The 17110-nt window shown below is 48.4% G+C and overlaps 1 protein-coding gene across 4 annotated transcripts in view; it reads right to left on the bottom strand.

The window, feature by feature from the left end:
* The window catches only part of PRICKLE2 (prickle planar cell polarity protein 2), a 363924-nt gene that overhangs the window by 46570 nt on the left and 300244 nt on the right, over positions 1-17110 (bottom strand). For all 4 annotated transcript variants that reach the window (XR_009533534.1, XM_060109418.1, XM_060109419.1 and 1 more), the window contains 4 exons: positions 15393-15530; positions 12298-12501; positions 9014-9200; positions 3058-3930 (listed from right to left, as the gene is read on the bottom strand). Coding sequence is in view for 3 of the 4 variants with exons in the window: in XM_060109418.1 (XP_059965401.1) it covers positions 3058-3930; positions 9014-9200; positions 12298-12501; positions 15393-15530 (1402 nt within the window). In the remaining variant the exon portion in view is untranslated. The remainder of the gene's footprint in view (positions 1-3057; positions 3931-9013; positions 9201-12297; positions 12502-15392; positions 15531-17110) is intronic.

Raw genomic sequence — 17110 nt, forward strand, 5'->3', positions numbered from 1 at the left:
CATTTTCAGAACTCTAATGGAAAACTGATGAATTCATCAAAGTGCTAACAAAAGATCAAGATGAAAAAAAAATTACATGGGACTGAGTGAACTGATGAGGATGATTATAATTTTTGTGACTTTGTTTGAATAAAAAAAAAATGCAGGTTCCTGAACCCCACCTCTATTGGGTCTGATATACCGGGCCTGGGGAGGAGGCCCTGGAGTCCATGTTTCCATCAAGCAGCCAGTGATTCTCATGCAGGTGGTCTAGCCTTGAGAAACTCTGCTTCAGAGTCTGAACTACACATTTCTCTCCTGGCCTCTTAAATAATTATAGCATATAAATCTTCCGAGAATAGCACAAACTGGGCTGGAAGCCAGGTGGTCATCACTCTGTACTAATTGCTCACTTCTACAACAGTAGGCGAAGTGCTTAGTCACCAAAGCCTCATTTTTGTCATCTGAAACATGGGGGTAAGGATATCTGCTATCTGTCCTCCAGGACAAAAGAGAACACAGCTGTGAAAGCATTGGAGGGGGATGAAAATTAAAAACGCACCGCATAGATATCCTATAGCTCAGAGACACATTTTGCTTGTCCAGCAGAGAGTTCCAATAGGTTTCACATTTTTTTGTTTGTTTGTTTGTTTGTTTGTTTGTTTTGCTGTACGCAGGCCTCTCACTGTTGTGGCCTCTCCCGTTGCGGAGCACAGGCTCTGGACGCACAGGCTCAGCGGCCATGGCTCACGGGCCCAGCCGCTCCGCGGCATGTGGGATCTTCCCGGACCAGGGCACTAACCCGTGTCCCCTGCATCGGCAGGCGGACTCTCAACCACTGCGCCACCAGGGAAGCCCAGGTTTCACATTTTTAAAAATCCACATTTTTAACTTTCTTTGGAAAAACTGGAAGATTTGACAGCGTGGGGCTCAGATTAGGTTGGTACCCTGGTGTTAATAATTAAGAGCACTGCTATGGGGTCACATGCAGAAGTTCAAATCCCTGTTTAAAAGCTGGGTGACTGGGCTTCCCTGGTGGCACAGTGGTTGAGAGTCTGCCTGCCGATGCAGGGGACACGGGTTCGTGCCCCGGTCCGGGAAGATCCCACATGCCGCAGGGCGGCTGGGCCCGTGAGCCATGGGCGCTGAGCCTGCGCGTCCGGAGCCTGTGCTCCGCAACGGGAGAGGCTACAGCAGTGAGAGGCGCACGTACCACACACACACAAAAAAAAAAAAAAAAAAAAAGCTGGGTGACTAAGGGCAAGTCCTTTAACCTCTGTGTGCCTCAGTTTCTTCAACTCTGAAGTGAGAATTTTAAGAGTACCTTTCAAAGGGTTGTGATGATTTATTTAAGTGAGTGAATATTTATCAAGTGCTTGGAACAATATTTGGCACATGGCAAGAGCTCTATCACTCTTAGTTGAATAAATAAGCATCCCTGCAAGTGGCAACAACCAGCTGGAGTTGAGTGGTGGCCATCCTTCCATCCAGGGCTGATGTGCCTCAGGTTGTCACAATCTCCACCCAGACAGACACATTAGACTCTGGGAATTTCTACTGTAAGGGACAGAAGTGTATCTCCCTCCTTGGTGTCCTGCCAACAAGGGGCAGAGACACTTAGTGCATCTTAGAGCAGCATTTCCCAAGCTATCTGTAGTGAAGGAACAGTTTTTAAATTTTCAGTCCATTGTGGCCGCCTGATATGTGACCCACCTGAGCAGGACTCATAGCCAGCACTTGCCACAGACAACTCGCCCGTGGGTCTACAACACCCTGAGTGGTCTGCACCTGGACCCATAAGACGAGCCCACTTGATGTGCACTTGGATGTCACAGCAATGTCACACTGCTCTAAGAGTTGCTAAACACTGTCAATTTCAGTACTTATCTCGGGGTGCACTGTGGACAGCCCCGATCCTCAGATTACACTTTGAGTAGTGCTATCTTAGAGGACACTGACATTGTCTTCACATGTACAGAAAACAGCTGGAAAATTTGGTTGGCCAGAATAGTCAATGGAGTGTCTGTTTGTCTGTCTCTCCCAACACTTCTGTCCTTCTCAGCCTGCCTGCCTTCTCCTTGTCCATCCCCATTTCTTTCATCTTTATCTACACATTAAAACCAGCTCCTGAGCTTCCCTGGTGGCACAGTGGTTGAGAATCTGCCTGCTAATGCAGGGGACACGGGTTCGAGCCCTGGTCTGGGAGGATCCCACATGCCGCAGAGCAACTAGGCCCATGAGCCACAACTACTGAGCCTGCGTGTCTGAAGCCTGTGCTCCACAACAAGAGAGGCACGATAGTGAGAGGCCCGTGCACTGCGATGAAGAGTGGCCCCTGCTTGCCGCAACTAGAGAAAGCCCTCGCACAGAAACGAAGACTCAACACAGCAAAAATAAATAAATAAATTAATAAACTCCTACCCCCAACATCTTCTTTAAAAAACAAAAAACCACAAAAAATCCAGCTCCCTAATGAGATACTGGGGTTCAGGACAGCCATGGAAGCTGTCATGGATGCTTTGATGTCCCAGGCGGCACCACGTTTCATGAGTACCCCCCTCCAGCTCACTGCCACCCCTTCTCCTGAATGTTGCCTTTGGCTGATGGGAGCTGTCTTGCCCCCGTGCCCACATCCACATCCTTATCCCCAGGTCACTCTCCAGCAGCCCAGGGCCAATGACTGACACGGTGATGCAAAACGTCAGCCCCTTTGTCCCAAGAAGCAACCAACTGTGTGGTACAACTCATCCTCCAGAGCCCCCTGTGGGCTCAGGCTGAAGCTAGACTGCAGCCCAGACACCATTCTTCACTTGGCTCCTCCCCCAATCCTAGCCTGTTTCTCTCACTCCCCTTCCTTGGGAGCATGTCCTCAACACATCACAGGCACCCTAATCCCTGCCTCAGGCTCTGCTTAAAGGGAATCCACTCAAAGACAGAAGCCATCGACACCTGGGTTCACCTTCCTCAACGACCCGGTGGATGAGAGCACATGGCGGGCACAATGCGCAAAAATCTTGAGGACTGGCATCAGGTCACCCCGAGAGTCCGCTCGCTGTGTTCCAGGTAAACAGAACTCACCTGTTGTGTTAGACAGGGCCAGCGATTCCATGGAGCCCCGCGGGGTCTGCTCTGTGGGCGTCACGTCCTCGGTATATTTCAGTGAACTGATCGGATGACGGGTCCGACACTGCTGAGCGGACAGGCCCCCTTCCTCTTCCTCCTCCTCCTCATATTTGGGGACTTGGATGCTGCCTCGGTTTTCACTGAAGCTCTGGCTGGACATATCACTGTAGCTCTCCTGGGACCTCAGCCTTCCCGGGTAATAGTCTTCTCGGCATTCCTTGATGAAGCTGCCACCGTGCCCCTTCATGGCCAGCGATGAGCTCCTTTTGGGGTTGCTGAAGTGCTTGGCCCACATGTCGGGCTGGGCCCCGGCCCCTTGCCCTCCCGGACTGTAGGAAGTTCTGATGTTGCACTGGCTGAGAAGCTGCAAGGGGCTCTGCGACTGGTTTTGCTCCATCTTGTTCCCGTAATGGTACGGCTCGTCCCGGCTCCTCCAGATGGGGTCCCGGTTGAGGCTGGGTGTCTGGCTGGACAGGCTGAGCAGGTCCATCTGCAGCGACAGGGGGTCCACGTCGGCCGACAGCCGGTTGGAGCTCACCTGCAGCTGGCTGTGCTGGCTCAGCACGGGCTCCTCTGTCTTGGCCTTGTTCTTGCCGATTTTGGCGCTGCGCCGGGACTCCTTGGCCCGGGCGTTCTGGAAGGCTGAATCGGAAGAGTCAGAGCCATTGGGGTCCTCCCCGGCACTGCAGGCCCGTGAGCAGAAGATCTGGCCTTGCTTGGGGAGGAATGGCCGCCCCAGGAGGGACTTCTTGCAGTGAGCACAGCAGAAACAGGTCTCAGTGGCATGCCAGTGTTGGCCGTCGTAGGTCATTTGACCTTGGTCGATTCCTGGGAAAAGAAGAGACATGGAAGAGGCTGACGAGCTGCTCAGTTATTATGTGATGACATACAACACACAGCACCCTGGTTTGGCTCAGGCTTCCAGATGCAGCAGAATAAAATGTCAATAAATCAACGATCAGGCCCCTGTGTAAATAGTAGTCATGTCCTATTAGGTCAGCCCCTTTGTTCCACCCAGTCAGGTCCTTCTTAACTCATTTGCTCTGAGTGCAGAGAAACTAAATGCAAATGGCCTGTCCATGAATCCTTCCGCCTGGGGCACATTCCTCCAGATAAACAGCAATAATGATACTAGGGTGTGAGAAGCACTGCTTTAAATGCTTTGCGTATATGTAAACTCACTTAACCTGTCAACTGTATGACGTCCATTTTTCAGAGGAGAAAACAGAGGCAGAGGAGGTTAAATAATTTGCTTAATGTAAAGGAGCTAGGAATCATAGACGAGATCTATACCCAGGAAGTCTTGTTCCTAACTGTGACTTCGATAATCATCTCTTTCAGTCTACTTAGGGGTCTGCTCAAATGGCAGCTTCATGGAGAAGTCTTCCTGTCCACCCTAAAAGCTACTCTCCACCACTCTCCACCCGTACCTGCTGTATTTTCTTCACAGCATGGATACTGCTCGACATTGAGCCACTACATATGTGCATGTGTTAATTACTAAAAGTGAAGCTGTACGATGAAGTTTCTGGGCTATCTCCAGGAACATGGCCTGGTACGTCACAGGGGCTCTTCACGTGTGGAATGGATGAATGAATTGAATTCCATCACCAGTGCCTGGCATTCCAAAGGGTAATTACTTTAGCAGTTTAGTGGAAAGGAAAAAATGGACTTCAGCTCATGGTAAGGAAAAACTTGGATGGAGTCTGTCCAAGACATCACCTCACCATAAGCCTGCATATCCTTTGCGTAACTTCTGTCCCGTGCCCAGGCTGTGTCTCGTTTACATAATATTGTTACACCTGCTTCTGGGAACCTCCCATAGCCCCTCTTGTGTCTCACAGTCTCTTCTGCCCTCTCCTGGTTACAGGGCTTAACTTCCCTGGGGGACACCATCTCCCTGCCACCCTTGGGCCATGAGCTTTGGGCAGGGCTAAAGCCACACCTGGACCAGCACTGGCCAGTATAAACACCGTATCTCCCAGCCCAGTTACTAGTTCAAGGGTGGGCACCTGACCTGCATCGGGCCAAAGGGAGAGTCACCTGGCACTGTTGCTAAGAGAGCGACACAGGGAAACTCTCTTTTTTTTTTTTTTTGCGGTACGCGGGCCTCTCACTGTTGTGGCCTCTCCCGTTGCGGAGCACAGGCTCCGGACGCGCAGGCTCAGCGGCCATGGCTCACGGGCCCAGCCACTCCGCGGCATGTGGGATCTTCCCGGACTGGGGCACGAACCCGTGTCCCCTGCATCGGCAGGCGGACTCTCAACCACTGCGCCACCAGGGAAGCCCAGGAGACTCTCTTTTGACAGCAGTTGCTAAACGGGCAGAATGGGAGCCGAGAGCTGTGGGACCTACCTCCCAACCTCCCGTAGGGAGAGCCTGCTGAAAATGCAGACCCAGCAGTGACTGTGGGATGGGAAGGGACCTCTGCAAGAATCCTGATGTCTATCGATCAATACCTTCACCTTTGGTGGCTGAGAGCCCTGAGTCTGAACTTTCCAAGAGTAACCTCTAGATAATTGTCTACAGAGGCTGTGAACAAGAAACAGGGGAAAGGAGAAGGGCAAGAACAAAAGGCAAATGGCACGGCAGCCTCTCCGGGCCCTCCCTGTGTACCCCTCACTTCCCTTTATGTCCCTGGAGCCCAGGGAGAGAGAGGCATAAGGTAGATTCTTCTCCTAGGAGCTCCTCCCTGAACTAAGGGGTCTCTGTTTATTCAGGAGTCAGGCCCTAGGGACCAAGAGAGGATTTTTAGCAGGACAGGAGCGACCACAAAGGTCACTCCAAGATCAGAGGGACACTGAATCAACTCCCTTTCAGCACCGCATTCCCAGGAGGAGTGAGAACTGGCAGGGGAGGGGTTCGAGACAGCAGGCCCAAAGCTGGGGCTCCAAAGGCATGTCCTCCTCTGTCAGGCTGCCGGGGGAAGCAGGGGCAGGCAGCACGGGCAGCCCCAACTCCCCGGTACTTAAGAGTGAGGCATCAGGACTCGGACAAACGCAAGTTCAAATCGCAGCTCCATGCCATGCCAGCGGGTCGCAAACGTGCTGAAGCCCGTCAGCTTGGTTCCAATCTTGGCTGGGCCGCTGTTGGGCTGTGTGACCCTAGGCAAGTGGCTTCATGTCTCTGTGCCCGAGTCTTCTCCACAATAAAACAGGGATAGTAACAGTACTTACTCCAGAGGGCTGCTTGAGAACTAACTGAGTTAAGATGCAGTGGATGCTCTGCTAACTCCTCCCAGCCCTCTTCTTGAGTTTTTATTCGGTCTCAGTGCCTGTCTCCCTCTCTGCTCTGAGGGCCGCTACCTGGATGCTGTCCAAGAAAGAACTCCGAGGCTGGCTCGGTCTTCCCTGCCCTCTCCCCTGTTCCCCCTCCTCCAGAGAGCTTCCACGGACATCCCAGCTGCCCTGGGTCCTCACTGTGAGCCCCAACTCCGCACAGCATCCCAAGCAGCTGCAGCCTTATCCACTGCCTGTCAGAGGTGTGCAGCAAGTCCAGTTCCTAGGGGCTGTTGCTCCACCAGCTGCCTCCCTGTGCTCCTGCGAGGAAACGTACTCAGATGCGGCAGCGGGGGCCTAGTTCTGGGGGTGGGGGCCTCACAGAAGGCCGGGCCGCGGTAGGGAGAGTGGAGGGGGAGGCATGTTCCAAAGCGGCCCAGCAGGCAGTGAAACGTGGTCCCTGATAAACATCAACGATGTCAGATGGTGCTCTGAACTGCTCCTGAACTCTAAACATCTGGAAAAGGGCTCGGCCGTTCCACATCTAAGCGTTCCTTTTTTATTCCCTCCCTAAGCCCTTTAAGTACTTCTCTGAGGGCGTATGTGTCTACTGCTGCGACAGCCTCGGTATGTTTATAGGACTGTTTACTCTGCTGTGAGCCGGCAAAAGTACCGTTGCCCTGGCAACGGCTTCCTGTGGTAGGGTCTGCACTGAGTGGCTGTATAAATAGGGAATATTTGGATAATACGGTCAGAGCAAAGCACCCAGACACTGAGGTATGTGTGATATACAGAGCATACCCTTTCTCTGTTGCAAGAAAAGTATGTTGTACAGAAAAGTGGATTTAGGAAAAGAAAAATCAGGGACAGCATTTTAACCACAGCAGTGATAACACTGCAGGCCACAGTGGTCCCCTTTTCTGATAAAGCATTGATGCCTTTTTATGGTTTTCAGAGGGAAGGAGAAGGGAATGACAATCAAAGCCAAAAAGAAGACAGAAACAGAAGAAAACAGGGAACTTCTGAGGTGTACGTGCTGCGGTGACATATTTTCTCTCGTCCAAGCTACTGAGCAAAAATCCTAAGTGGCAGTTTCTGGAGGGGCTTTTAAGCCTCAATGGAAAGGGACAGAAGAAATAGAAATACTAACAAGCAGGGGGTATGGTTGCCATAGGTAAGTTGTCCATACTCCGCCTCTCTCAGCTGAGCAGGCACCTCCCTGCAGACCCAGAAGCCACAGTGAGCAGTGCTGGGTCAGCACCTCACACCATTTCTCCTGATCGAGTCCCACCCCTCGCCCTTCCTCACCTGCCCCACCACCTGTCCAAATCAAGCTCATTTCCTAGCTCTTAAGAGTAAAGGGAAGTATGTCTGTTTAACCTCTTTGACCCCGTGAGAAATGCATCAGGCTGTGAGAGGGGGAGGTTTTTAGGGGTTGGGGAAAGGGGATTTTCGCAACACCCCAGCCCCCAGAAGGGAACGCTGCTGGACCAAGATTGGCACAGCAAGGCTCCACCCTGGGCCTGGCAGGGACTCCAGCGCAGAAGGGCTCCACAGAAGTAGGCCTGAGTCCAGGGGATGGACTCAACGACAAAGGACCACTAAGCATACAGCAGATGCCTCCAAGCGGGGCACAACAGGCTCTCAAACTGATTATCTCCGTATCTCCCAACTACAGGTGAGAAGCTGGCAGCCTCCGAGCAGATTTCTTGGAATTGCACAAGCCACAGGAAGATCAGGCTGCTGGTCTCAAAGACATTCATCTGCTGCCAACTTTTTATTTTCTTTTTAAAGGGCAGCTCATTCTCAAGGTGCCAGAACAGGAAAGCTGAATAAGAAGCTACAGATGCAGCATGATCAGGAATAGCGTTGAAGGGCTGAACAAATCAGTTACTTGAAAAGGGAAAATGATTTTCACCATCTCATATCTGCCACTTCTTTGGGGAGTTTATAGCTTCTGAGCTATTTGAGGTTCTCTCACTTTGTTTTTGGCTGGGTCAGCTTTTGCTGATTTCTTTTTAAAGACATGCATGCCAGAAACCATTTGGTTTCCTTGACTATCTCTTCCCACCACGAGGACTGCTTTGTTTCCTCCCTCTGCTGACCCCCGAGGTTTTCCGAGGAGGCTGTGGAAGACATCTGTTTATATTTTCCCCTCATATTTTCCCCTGAGACCTCTCTTCCTCCCTTTGGTAGTGGGACTGTATACCTTGGGGGTGGGTCTATGATTCAGGCAGACCAATGGGAACTCCCTATTCTTTTCTTTCCAGGGTGGAACAGATGACCCAATGAGGGGCTACAGCATTCCTATTTGGAGGACCTGACTTGGATATTGGAAAAAACATGATCCCATCCTTTTAGAGAATACCAGTGCTAAGACTAAGGGTAGCTGGGGGGTCATCTTGGCCACCTCGTGAAGGCAGCTTGCTTCCAAATGATGCCAAGAGAAAGCAAGCTGAGCTGAGACACAGAGGGGAAAAAAAGAACCAGACTTTGAATCCTTGAGCCATCCTTAACTGAAAACAATTTCCTTCTTGGCTTTTCTGGTACTGTGAACCAAGAAATTTCCTTTGTCACTTAAGGTAGTGTCCGTTGGGTTTCTATCACTTGCAACCAAAGGGATTCTAACTATACCAGACACAAAGCAGATCCATTCAGAGTAGGAGCAAGCTGAGCACCAAGAGTTGCCTCACCTATGTGCTGGGCACAGGTGTCGCAATATTCTGCGTACAAGGACTCGAAGCAGTGGCAGCAGTAGGGCCTTCCCTCCTTCATGATGTAACGCTGGCCACCCAGCACTGTCTCGCATTCGAAGCAGCAGAAGTGTTTCATGTGCCAGTGTCGTCCCTCAGCTTCTGTGCATTCGTCTGCAAAGATGATCTGGAGATGGAGAAGCCAAATGGTCAGTGGATAAGAGCCAGCCATGAGAATGTACTTTAAAGGAGCAAAGCTACGAGGGCCCCAAACTGGAAGGGTAGGAAAATAGGTCCTGTCCACCGATTATTAAACAGAAAACCTATATGTGTAGGTTTATTCTCTATCTATATCAGTTCCCACGTGTGGATCTGCCTAAAGCACAATTAAACAGTTTCTGGCCTGGCCGGTGATTAATTTAACCACGTTGCATAAAGACAAAGAACATTCTACCCTAAAGAATATAAAGCAGGACTAAAAACTGACAGCTCATGGCCACTTTGGCCATGTCGATTTAATCTGGCTTATGTATGATATTTTTTTAAAATGAGAAATGTCATATAAACACCTGGAATCCTGGTTTCTCTTTTGAAAATACAATGTTTGGCAATGTGTGCTACACATTCTTGCATGGCAACAATAAGAGGGGTCGCTGCTTTCAGATGAGTGATGAGTTCTGTAGCTTGTCATTTTTTTCACCACTCACTGTTACCTTAAAATGAGTCACCTTCATTTACGATAACTGTCTAGCCCTCAGAAGCATTTGTGTTTTGACTCCTAAGACAGAGTTTTTTACAATTTCAAAGCACAGATTTAAGAGCTTACTGCAGACTACAGTAATCAAGGCAGAAATAAGCTCAAGCATTTATGGCCAATTGATTACTGACAAGGGTGACAAGGACATTCGATGGAAGAAAGAACAGTCTCTTCAACAAATCTGTCTGGGACCACGGAATAGCCACATGCAAAAGGATGAATCTGAACCCCTACCTCACACCATATATAAAAATTAACTCAAAAGGGATCAAAGACCTAAATGTAAGAGGAGAAAAACTATAAAATGTTTAGAAGAAAACACAGGTGTAAATTTTCATGAACCTGGATCAGGCAATTAGGCAATGGTTTCTTAGCTATGACTACTAAAAGCATAGACAACAAAAAATAGAAGTTGGATTTCACTGAAATAAAAAACTTTCATGCTTCAAAGGACATGATCAAGAAAGTGAAAATATAACTACAGAATGGGAGAAAATACTTGCAATTCACATATCTGATAAGGGACTCGTATCTAGAATATATAAACAAGCCTTACAAAGCCGCATGAAAAAGAAAAATCACCCAACTGAAAAAATAGGCAAAAGATTTGACTAGACATTTCTCCCAAAAAGAAGATATGCAAATAGCCAATAAATACATTTTAAAAAATGCTCAACGTTATAAGCCATTAAGGAAAAGCCAATCAAAACCACCACATGATGTCACTCCATACCAACTAAGGTGACCATAATGAAAAAGACAGACAAGAATTGAGGAGAATGTGAGAAATTGGAATCTTCATTCATTGATAGTGGGAATGTAAAATGGTATAGCTCCTCTTGACAACAGTTTAGATTCCCTCATAAAGTTAAACACAGAACTATCATATGACCCATCAATTCCACTCCTAGGTATATACTCAAGAGAACAGAAAATATATATCCACAAAAAAAGTTGTATATCAATATTCATAGCAGCATTGTACATAAGTCAAAAAGTGAAAACAATGTAAATGTCTATCAATTAATAAATGGCTAGACAAAATGTGATATATATATACACAACTGGTTATTATCAGCCACGAAAAGGAAAGTACTGATACATGCTGGAACTCGGGTTAACCGTAAAAACACTGTGCTAAGTGAACAAAGCCAGACACAAAAGGTCATATGCTGCATTAATCCACTTATATGAAGTGTCTGGAATATGTACATTCATGGGGACAGAGACTAGATTACTGGTTGCCAGGGGCTAGAGGGAGGGGAAAAGGGGAGTGACTGCTAATTGACCTGGTGTTTCTTTTTCGATGATGAAAATGATCTGGAATTAGGCAGTAGTGATGGTTGTCCAACTCTGTGACTACACTAAAAACCACTGAATTGTACACGTTAAAAGGGTAAATCTTATGCTGTATGAATAAGATCTCAATAAGCAAAAATTTCAAAACACTTTAATCATCCTATTCTATTTGCCATTAGATAACATGAAGTATCATGAGAACCAATTTCCAGATGTGGAAACTGAGGCAGGAAGGTAAAGGGGCTGCCCAGAATCACTAGAACTGGACCAACTACCTGCCCAGAGGGTCTCTTTTGAATATCACTGGTAGCATTAGAATCCACGTTAGATAAGGCCAATTAACTTCCTCCTAGAAGAGTGAGTCTCTGATTGGCGGCTTTTAAGGAAGAAATGCCCATGGTAATAGTGGCCTCTGGATGAAAAAGAGGAGTGTTATTTTCAGGGTCCCACATTGCTGATTATAGGGTCAGAAAGAACCAAAAACCTACTTTATGCACAAAGAAACACCTGTCCAAGATCTTTCTCCTAATTTGTCCCATAAAATCGGTCAGGTTTAGAACATTCTCCTTTCTGCCCCCAACTTTTAAGTTAAACCAGGTTTTCTATCTTTCAACTCCCAGATCACACCTAGGTGTGCTTCTGCTGGGAGAAAACACCAGGTATGAACCTTGTGTCCGGACTGCTTTCTTACTCGGAAAAGCAAATTCAAGTACCTCTTAAGAGTGTGGGGCAGGGGTATCCAGACGGAGTAGCCATCTGCCCCCTGAACCCTCATCAGACCTTTTGTAAACTGTGGGAGAATCAAATCATGCTACCCATTTTCTTGTCTTCTCAAACCAAACTGTCCCATCGAATCTCAGGAAACCCAAGATTTTAAGATAAATGACACACTATTACTGATGATGATTACTTCCTGGGATTTGGGCTGAAATCTCAAGTTGCACAAAGTCTTTTTTTTTTTTTTTTTAGAATTCTGAACTGACCTAGTGCCCCTGGAAATGTCCTCAGCCCTAGAAACTGTCTTCCCACCTAGCGGCCCATGAGACTGTCACATTCAGTAAAGCAGGTCACAGTCCTGGACATTCTAGCAACGAGGGATGGTGGGGCTTCATTTTTGAAAGGGTTAATATAAGAGGGGAGGGGAGTGGCCTATGGTTTTCTCCCATGCAGGAACCACAGGACAACGTGCTGGCTATGGTGTAACCCAGGGAGCGGTGCGGACTCTGACCTCGTCGCAGGCTGCGCAGCGCGGCTTCAGGCACTCCGCATGGTGCCTGCCACAGTATATCTTCCCATCTTGGTAAAAGTAGATCAAATCCACCAGGAGCTCGTTGCAGACAGTGCAGATAAAGCAGGGTGGGTGCCAGCAGACACCGTGTCCGGCGCGCGATGCAAACACAGCAATGTCCCCGCCGTTGATCTGGCCTCCGCACTGCGAGGCGAACAGAAACGTCAGGAGGAGGAACACCGGCGCCCCGTCTCTCAGCGCCACGCAGGAAGGATACATGACCACCACCGGCATCACTAGCTGGTGACCGAGCGCTGACTTGCAAATCAGTTACTGTGCTACCTGCTCTACGCACAGGCAGGCAGGGTTTTCTTGTCCTTCCCCCACTGCCCCTCCTAGGGCCAACATGAGGAAGACCCTGTCACTGAGAAAATAAGCAATCCCAAAGGTGGGAGAGAAAGGAAAAGTCTGCCAGCAGGAGGTCTCATTATCTTTTAGATACTGCCAACGCCCTCCCGAGGCCCAGCCAGGACTACTGCTAGAAGGAGTGGGCTGTGCAGGGTTTGGGTGATGGGTGAGTGGGGAGGGGGTTTGGAGGGCCTCTGGGAGGACGTGGAGGTCTGCACTTTGGATGGTAGGGGAGTGGGTTCATAAAAATATGCCCACCTTTAACCATCTTCTCTAGAAGCCTTTCAGGGATGCTTTTGGCCTACTTCCCCTACCATCTTTTTACACAGTCCCGATTGAAAAGGTACCACTCCTAAAGCCAGACTATGGAAAGGGCTTCTTCTTTCTCCCCTTCCTGAGCTTCTCACTCATTTCCAAAGTTCCTTCCCCTCCCCAGAAAGGAACAAGGCAGAGTCCCTGATGACCCACGCTTCCAGCTGCGCTTGGGATAAAATGAATACAGTGCCGTCTTTGAGGGAGGAGTAAAGTGTGAAACAACAGGTCCAGGGGGAGGCTCCCTGCTGACCACGGTGTTGGCCTGAGGTTCCCAGCCTGAGGGGCCAGCACTACGGCTCCACATGAGTGGCTGAGCTCTGGGGGCAACATCCAAGGAGAAAAGAGACCTCCAAACCTTTCCCACACCTTGGCCATCAGAAGGGTTGTGATGCTTCATAGAAAATAAAGTCAAGGTCTCATGGAATAGTCTCTGGGGCCTCATTCATGCGAGTGACCAGACATAAGAAAGACATTACATTATGCAAAGTGCCACCTCTGCCTTTTGTGCTAACGTTGGTAGCTGAGGTATGCATACTTCTATAAGAGAAACTGAGGCACACTCAAGTTTTCCAGTTGATTTGCTCCAACACTGATTCGAATTGGGCTGCAAGCATCAAACTGAAGGTGGTTGGGAGCACTCCAAGGACACGAACCCAGGGAGAGATTTTTATAGAGAAGACATGGAAGCAAAGTGAGGAAAGTATTTCAGGGACTAGAGATTAAGCCATCCCCTTATTTGGGAAAGCCTGGTTGGCTGCTTGAGATTGGTTGTTCAGTTTCATTTTCTCGGATTCCACTACCCTGACTGGTTTAGGTTTTGTTCTGCTGATACAGGTTACCGAGGCATTAGAGCCACCCCAGTCCAATGGCCTCCGTGTTTAATTACTTTAACAACACGGAATCCCACTGAATCCTCACCATGCTTCTATGACCTAGGCATTTGTTATCCCCATTTTGCAGCAAAACCATGAGGAAAAGTAACATGGTCACTGCCATCTGGCAGAAACATGAGTCAATCTTATGTCTTTCTGCCTCCAGGCTCTCGGCACTCCTCCATGCCACTCTTGACACCTGCCCATGAAACACCCAACCTTCCCATTGTCTCAGGGAAGTCCGCCTGGACTGGTCAAGAATGACCCGAGACTGGCAGAGGCCCTGAACTGAGCACACAGAATCTCACATCTTAACCTCTGACCACCTACACCTCAGGGGCAGGTGTCAAGGATGAAGACCCCATCCCACTGTCAAATCTGTGGTCCTTTGGCTCCCCTGTTAAGTAGCATCTCAATTCCATCCACCTGAGCCTTCCCCCCCACTATCCCTCTGAAATCCCCAAAAAGGGCCCCCAAATGGTATCCCCTCCACTCAGGTAGTATCTTGCCTTCTCTTCATCAATCCAGTTCCCATATTTTCAGTATGTGAATGGGTCCCCAAAGCACTTAAGGAGTTAGATGGGGCTACTCTCTTAGCAGCAGGGCTAATAGATGTGTCCAAAATATGACCATCAGCACCAGAAGGCTTTGGAGGTCAAGAGGTGGGGCAGGGTGAACCCAGGCAGGCTGGATTCCCACCCTGCTTTCTTGAAAACCCTCCTCCACCATGCCCGGAGCACTCTACAGGAGAGTCGAAGAAAAAACAAATCCAGACTTTCGACTCAGTGAGGTCCTAGAAAGAACGCAGGGGGCTTCATGCACTGTGCTAAAGAACCCTCAAATCCAAGGAGATGACCATTTACCACCTGTTTAAATGGCACTGGTCCTAGGATGACCCTGGGAAAGAGGCTGACCCATGGTCCAGGCAAATTCCACTTTCTAGAGGACTCATTTTGAGATGTAATTCCATCATGTCATTCCTCTGCTCAAATCCTTCCAGTGGCTCCCTATCTCCTTCCAGTGGCCTCTGTGAAACCTGACTTCATCTACTCATTCTCTTCTTTATCCCCTCTGCCCTGCCACACTTGCCAACCTGCTGTTCCTCAAACAGAACAGAAATGGCTCCTGCCACAGGGCCTTTGAACTTGTTGTTCCCTTAGCCACCCCCCACCATTCCACCATCTGCATGACTCACTCCCCCTCAGTTCCTGCAGGTCTTTGCGGGGCCTTCCCAGTCACTTTACTGAACATTGCAACCACTGCACAGTCCCAACACTAACCCCCTTACCCACTGAATTTTTTCTATCTTATTTATGTTACTGTCTGACTTCTCCCCTAGAACGGAACTCCTTACAAGGGCAAGATAAAGCTTTCAAATCTTTTGTTCACGGCTGTATCCCCCAGGCCTACAAAGTAGGTTCTCAGTAACATAACTGTTGAATGAATGAGTGAAAGGATGCCAGAGCAATCCCCTCGGCACGCCTGGGAATCCACGCTCACCTGTTCACAGATCGCTCCTGTCATGGTGACCGGGAAGGGCCTGACATTGCCACGACCCAGGTTTTCACGTTTCCGCTGGTTGCTGAAGAGCTTCAGCTCCCTCTTCTCTTCCTCATCCAGGGAGTTGCAATAGCGAACCTGGACAGACACAGAGGATGGCACGCAGGGGTCACCCTTGCTCCTGAGGGTTCCTGAAGCCCAGGCCCTAGACTGTGCTCATTAAACACACTCCCATTTGGTTTCACAGTCCTTGTGGGCACTTGAACACCACTAGGCTGGGGGCTATTTAAGTGAGTCTCTACCTGAGATTGTTGACCATCAAAAGGGCTTCCTAAAGGCTCCAAACTCCAGAGCCCCATTCTTGGGCAGGCCAATGGTCTGTAAGTGTGCCTCATCCTCACTGGCCCGCTCTGCTTACCACACTAAGAGCCATACCATCTGGGATAGCTTTGCTGCTAGTCAAGATCTGGGACTTCCTCCTTCTTTCAAAGTGATCTGGATCTTCAAATTGATCGTGCTACTTTCACCTCCATGTGCCCATGGAAATGATCCTTGACGCCAAAGAATGGCTCTGGGCCAACGAGCCAGAATAGTGGTCAACGTGCTCACAGCTTCTGTTTCCCAAAATGAGATGGGAACCAAAGGCGTGAAACTGAGGAGTTGGCCCAGCGCTATCTGTGTTACTTCACGGGAGTCCCTGCACGTTTATCTGTGTGTAGGAGGGAGAGGACTGCCCGCTGGGCTTTGGTTAATGCATCAACTTGCATAAGATATTCTCCTTCTTGTCCGACACAGAAACTCACAGAATTAAGGGAGGGACATTAAAGATATTCAAATCTGCTATTTCCCAATCTCTCTTTTATTTATGCACACCTTGGGAATTTTGCTATAATCTTGAACTATTGTTTACTTAACACTATTTTAAAAACTGACTCACTTTTTTTTACTTGAATACATTTACTTGAAAAGAAAGTATATTATGACTAAAAATAGAAAAGCAATATCACTTGTGAAAAACAGAGCGACCATAAAACTAAATACGAGACTGAAAACAAAACCACATTGCTGGATTCTAGCTGGCTACTTTTGCTTGTCGGAGATTCTGAAACGGAGGTTCTGAATGCTGTTACTTAAAAATGGAAAGTAGCAGGAGTTGGAGAGGTGTGAGATACCTGCTCCCCCCAAACTAAAATTTCCCACTTGACGACTCAGTCACAAGGACTGAAATGCAACTGAAAAGGTAGTGAGTCTCTCATTATGTGGTTCAATATTATTTATTGCCATGGCCATGTACCAACCAAAGTCATGGATCTGCTACGCTTCGGGAAACATGGTTCTAATCCCACCTCGTCTCACTTTAGAATAATCTGAGCATCAGCAAAGTTTAACCGACTTGCCTGATGATTTGTCCTACAGATGGTTAAAGGGAAACCTCTGAACCAGGACTAGTTTGAAAACCACTGCAGCTGTATACATCAAAATTGTCTAATCTGGGTGAAAAAGAGAATGATCAAATATTTACTGCAGATTCATCCTTTGTCCTTAAAAAGGCCATGTCAAATGGGCAAATCTGTCTACTGGGTCACATGTAAGCAATTCTCACCAACAGGAAGACGAAATTTGAAGGGTCTCTTTTCATGAAACCACAGTTAACCATAAACAGAATTAATCATTAAAAAGCAGAAAAGAGCAGACCGCTTCCCTCTATCAAGTAAAAA

This window comes from Mesoplodon densirostris, chromosome 10 (assembly GCF_025265405.1).
Source record: "Mesoplodon densirostris isolate mMesDen1 chromosome 10, mMesDen1 primary haplotype, whole genome shotgun sequence".
In the NCBI taxonomy this organism is placed as follows: Eukaryota; Metazoa; Chordata; class Mammalia; order Artiodactyla; family Ziphiidae; genus Mesoplodon; species Mesoplodon densirostris.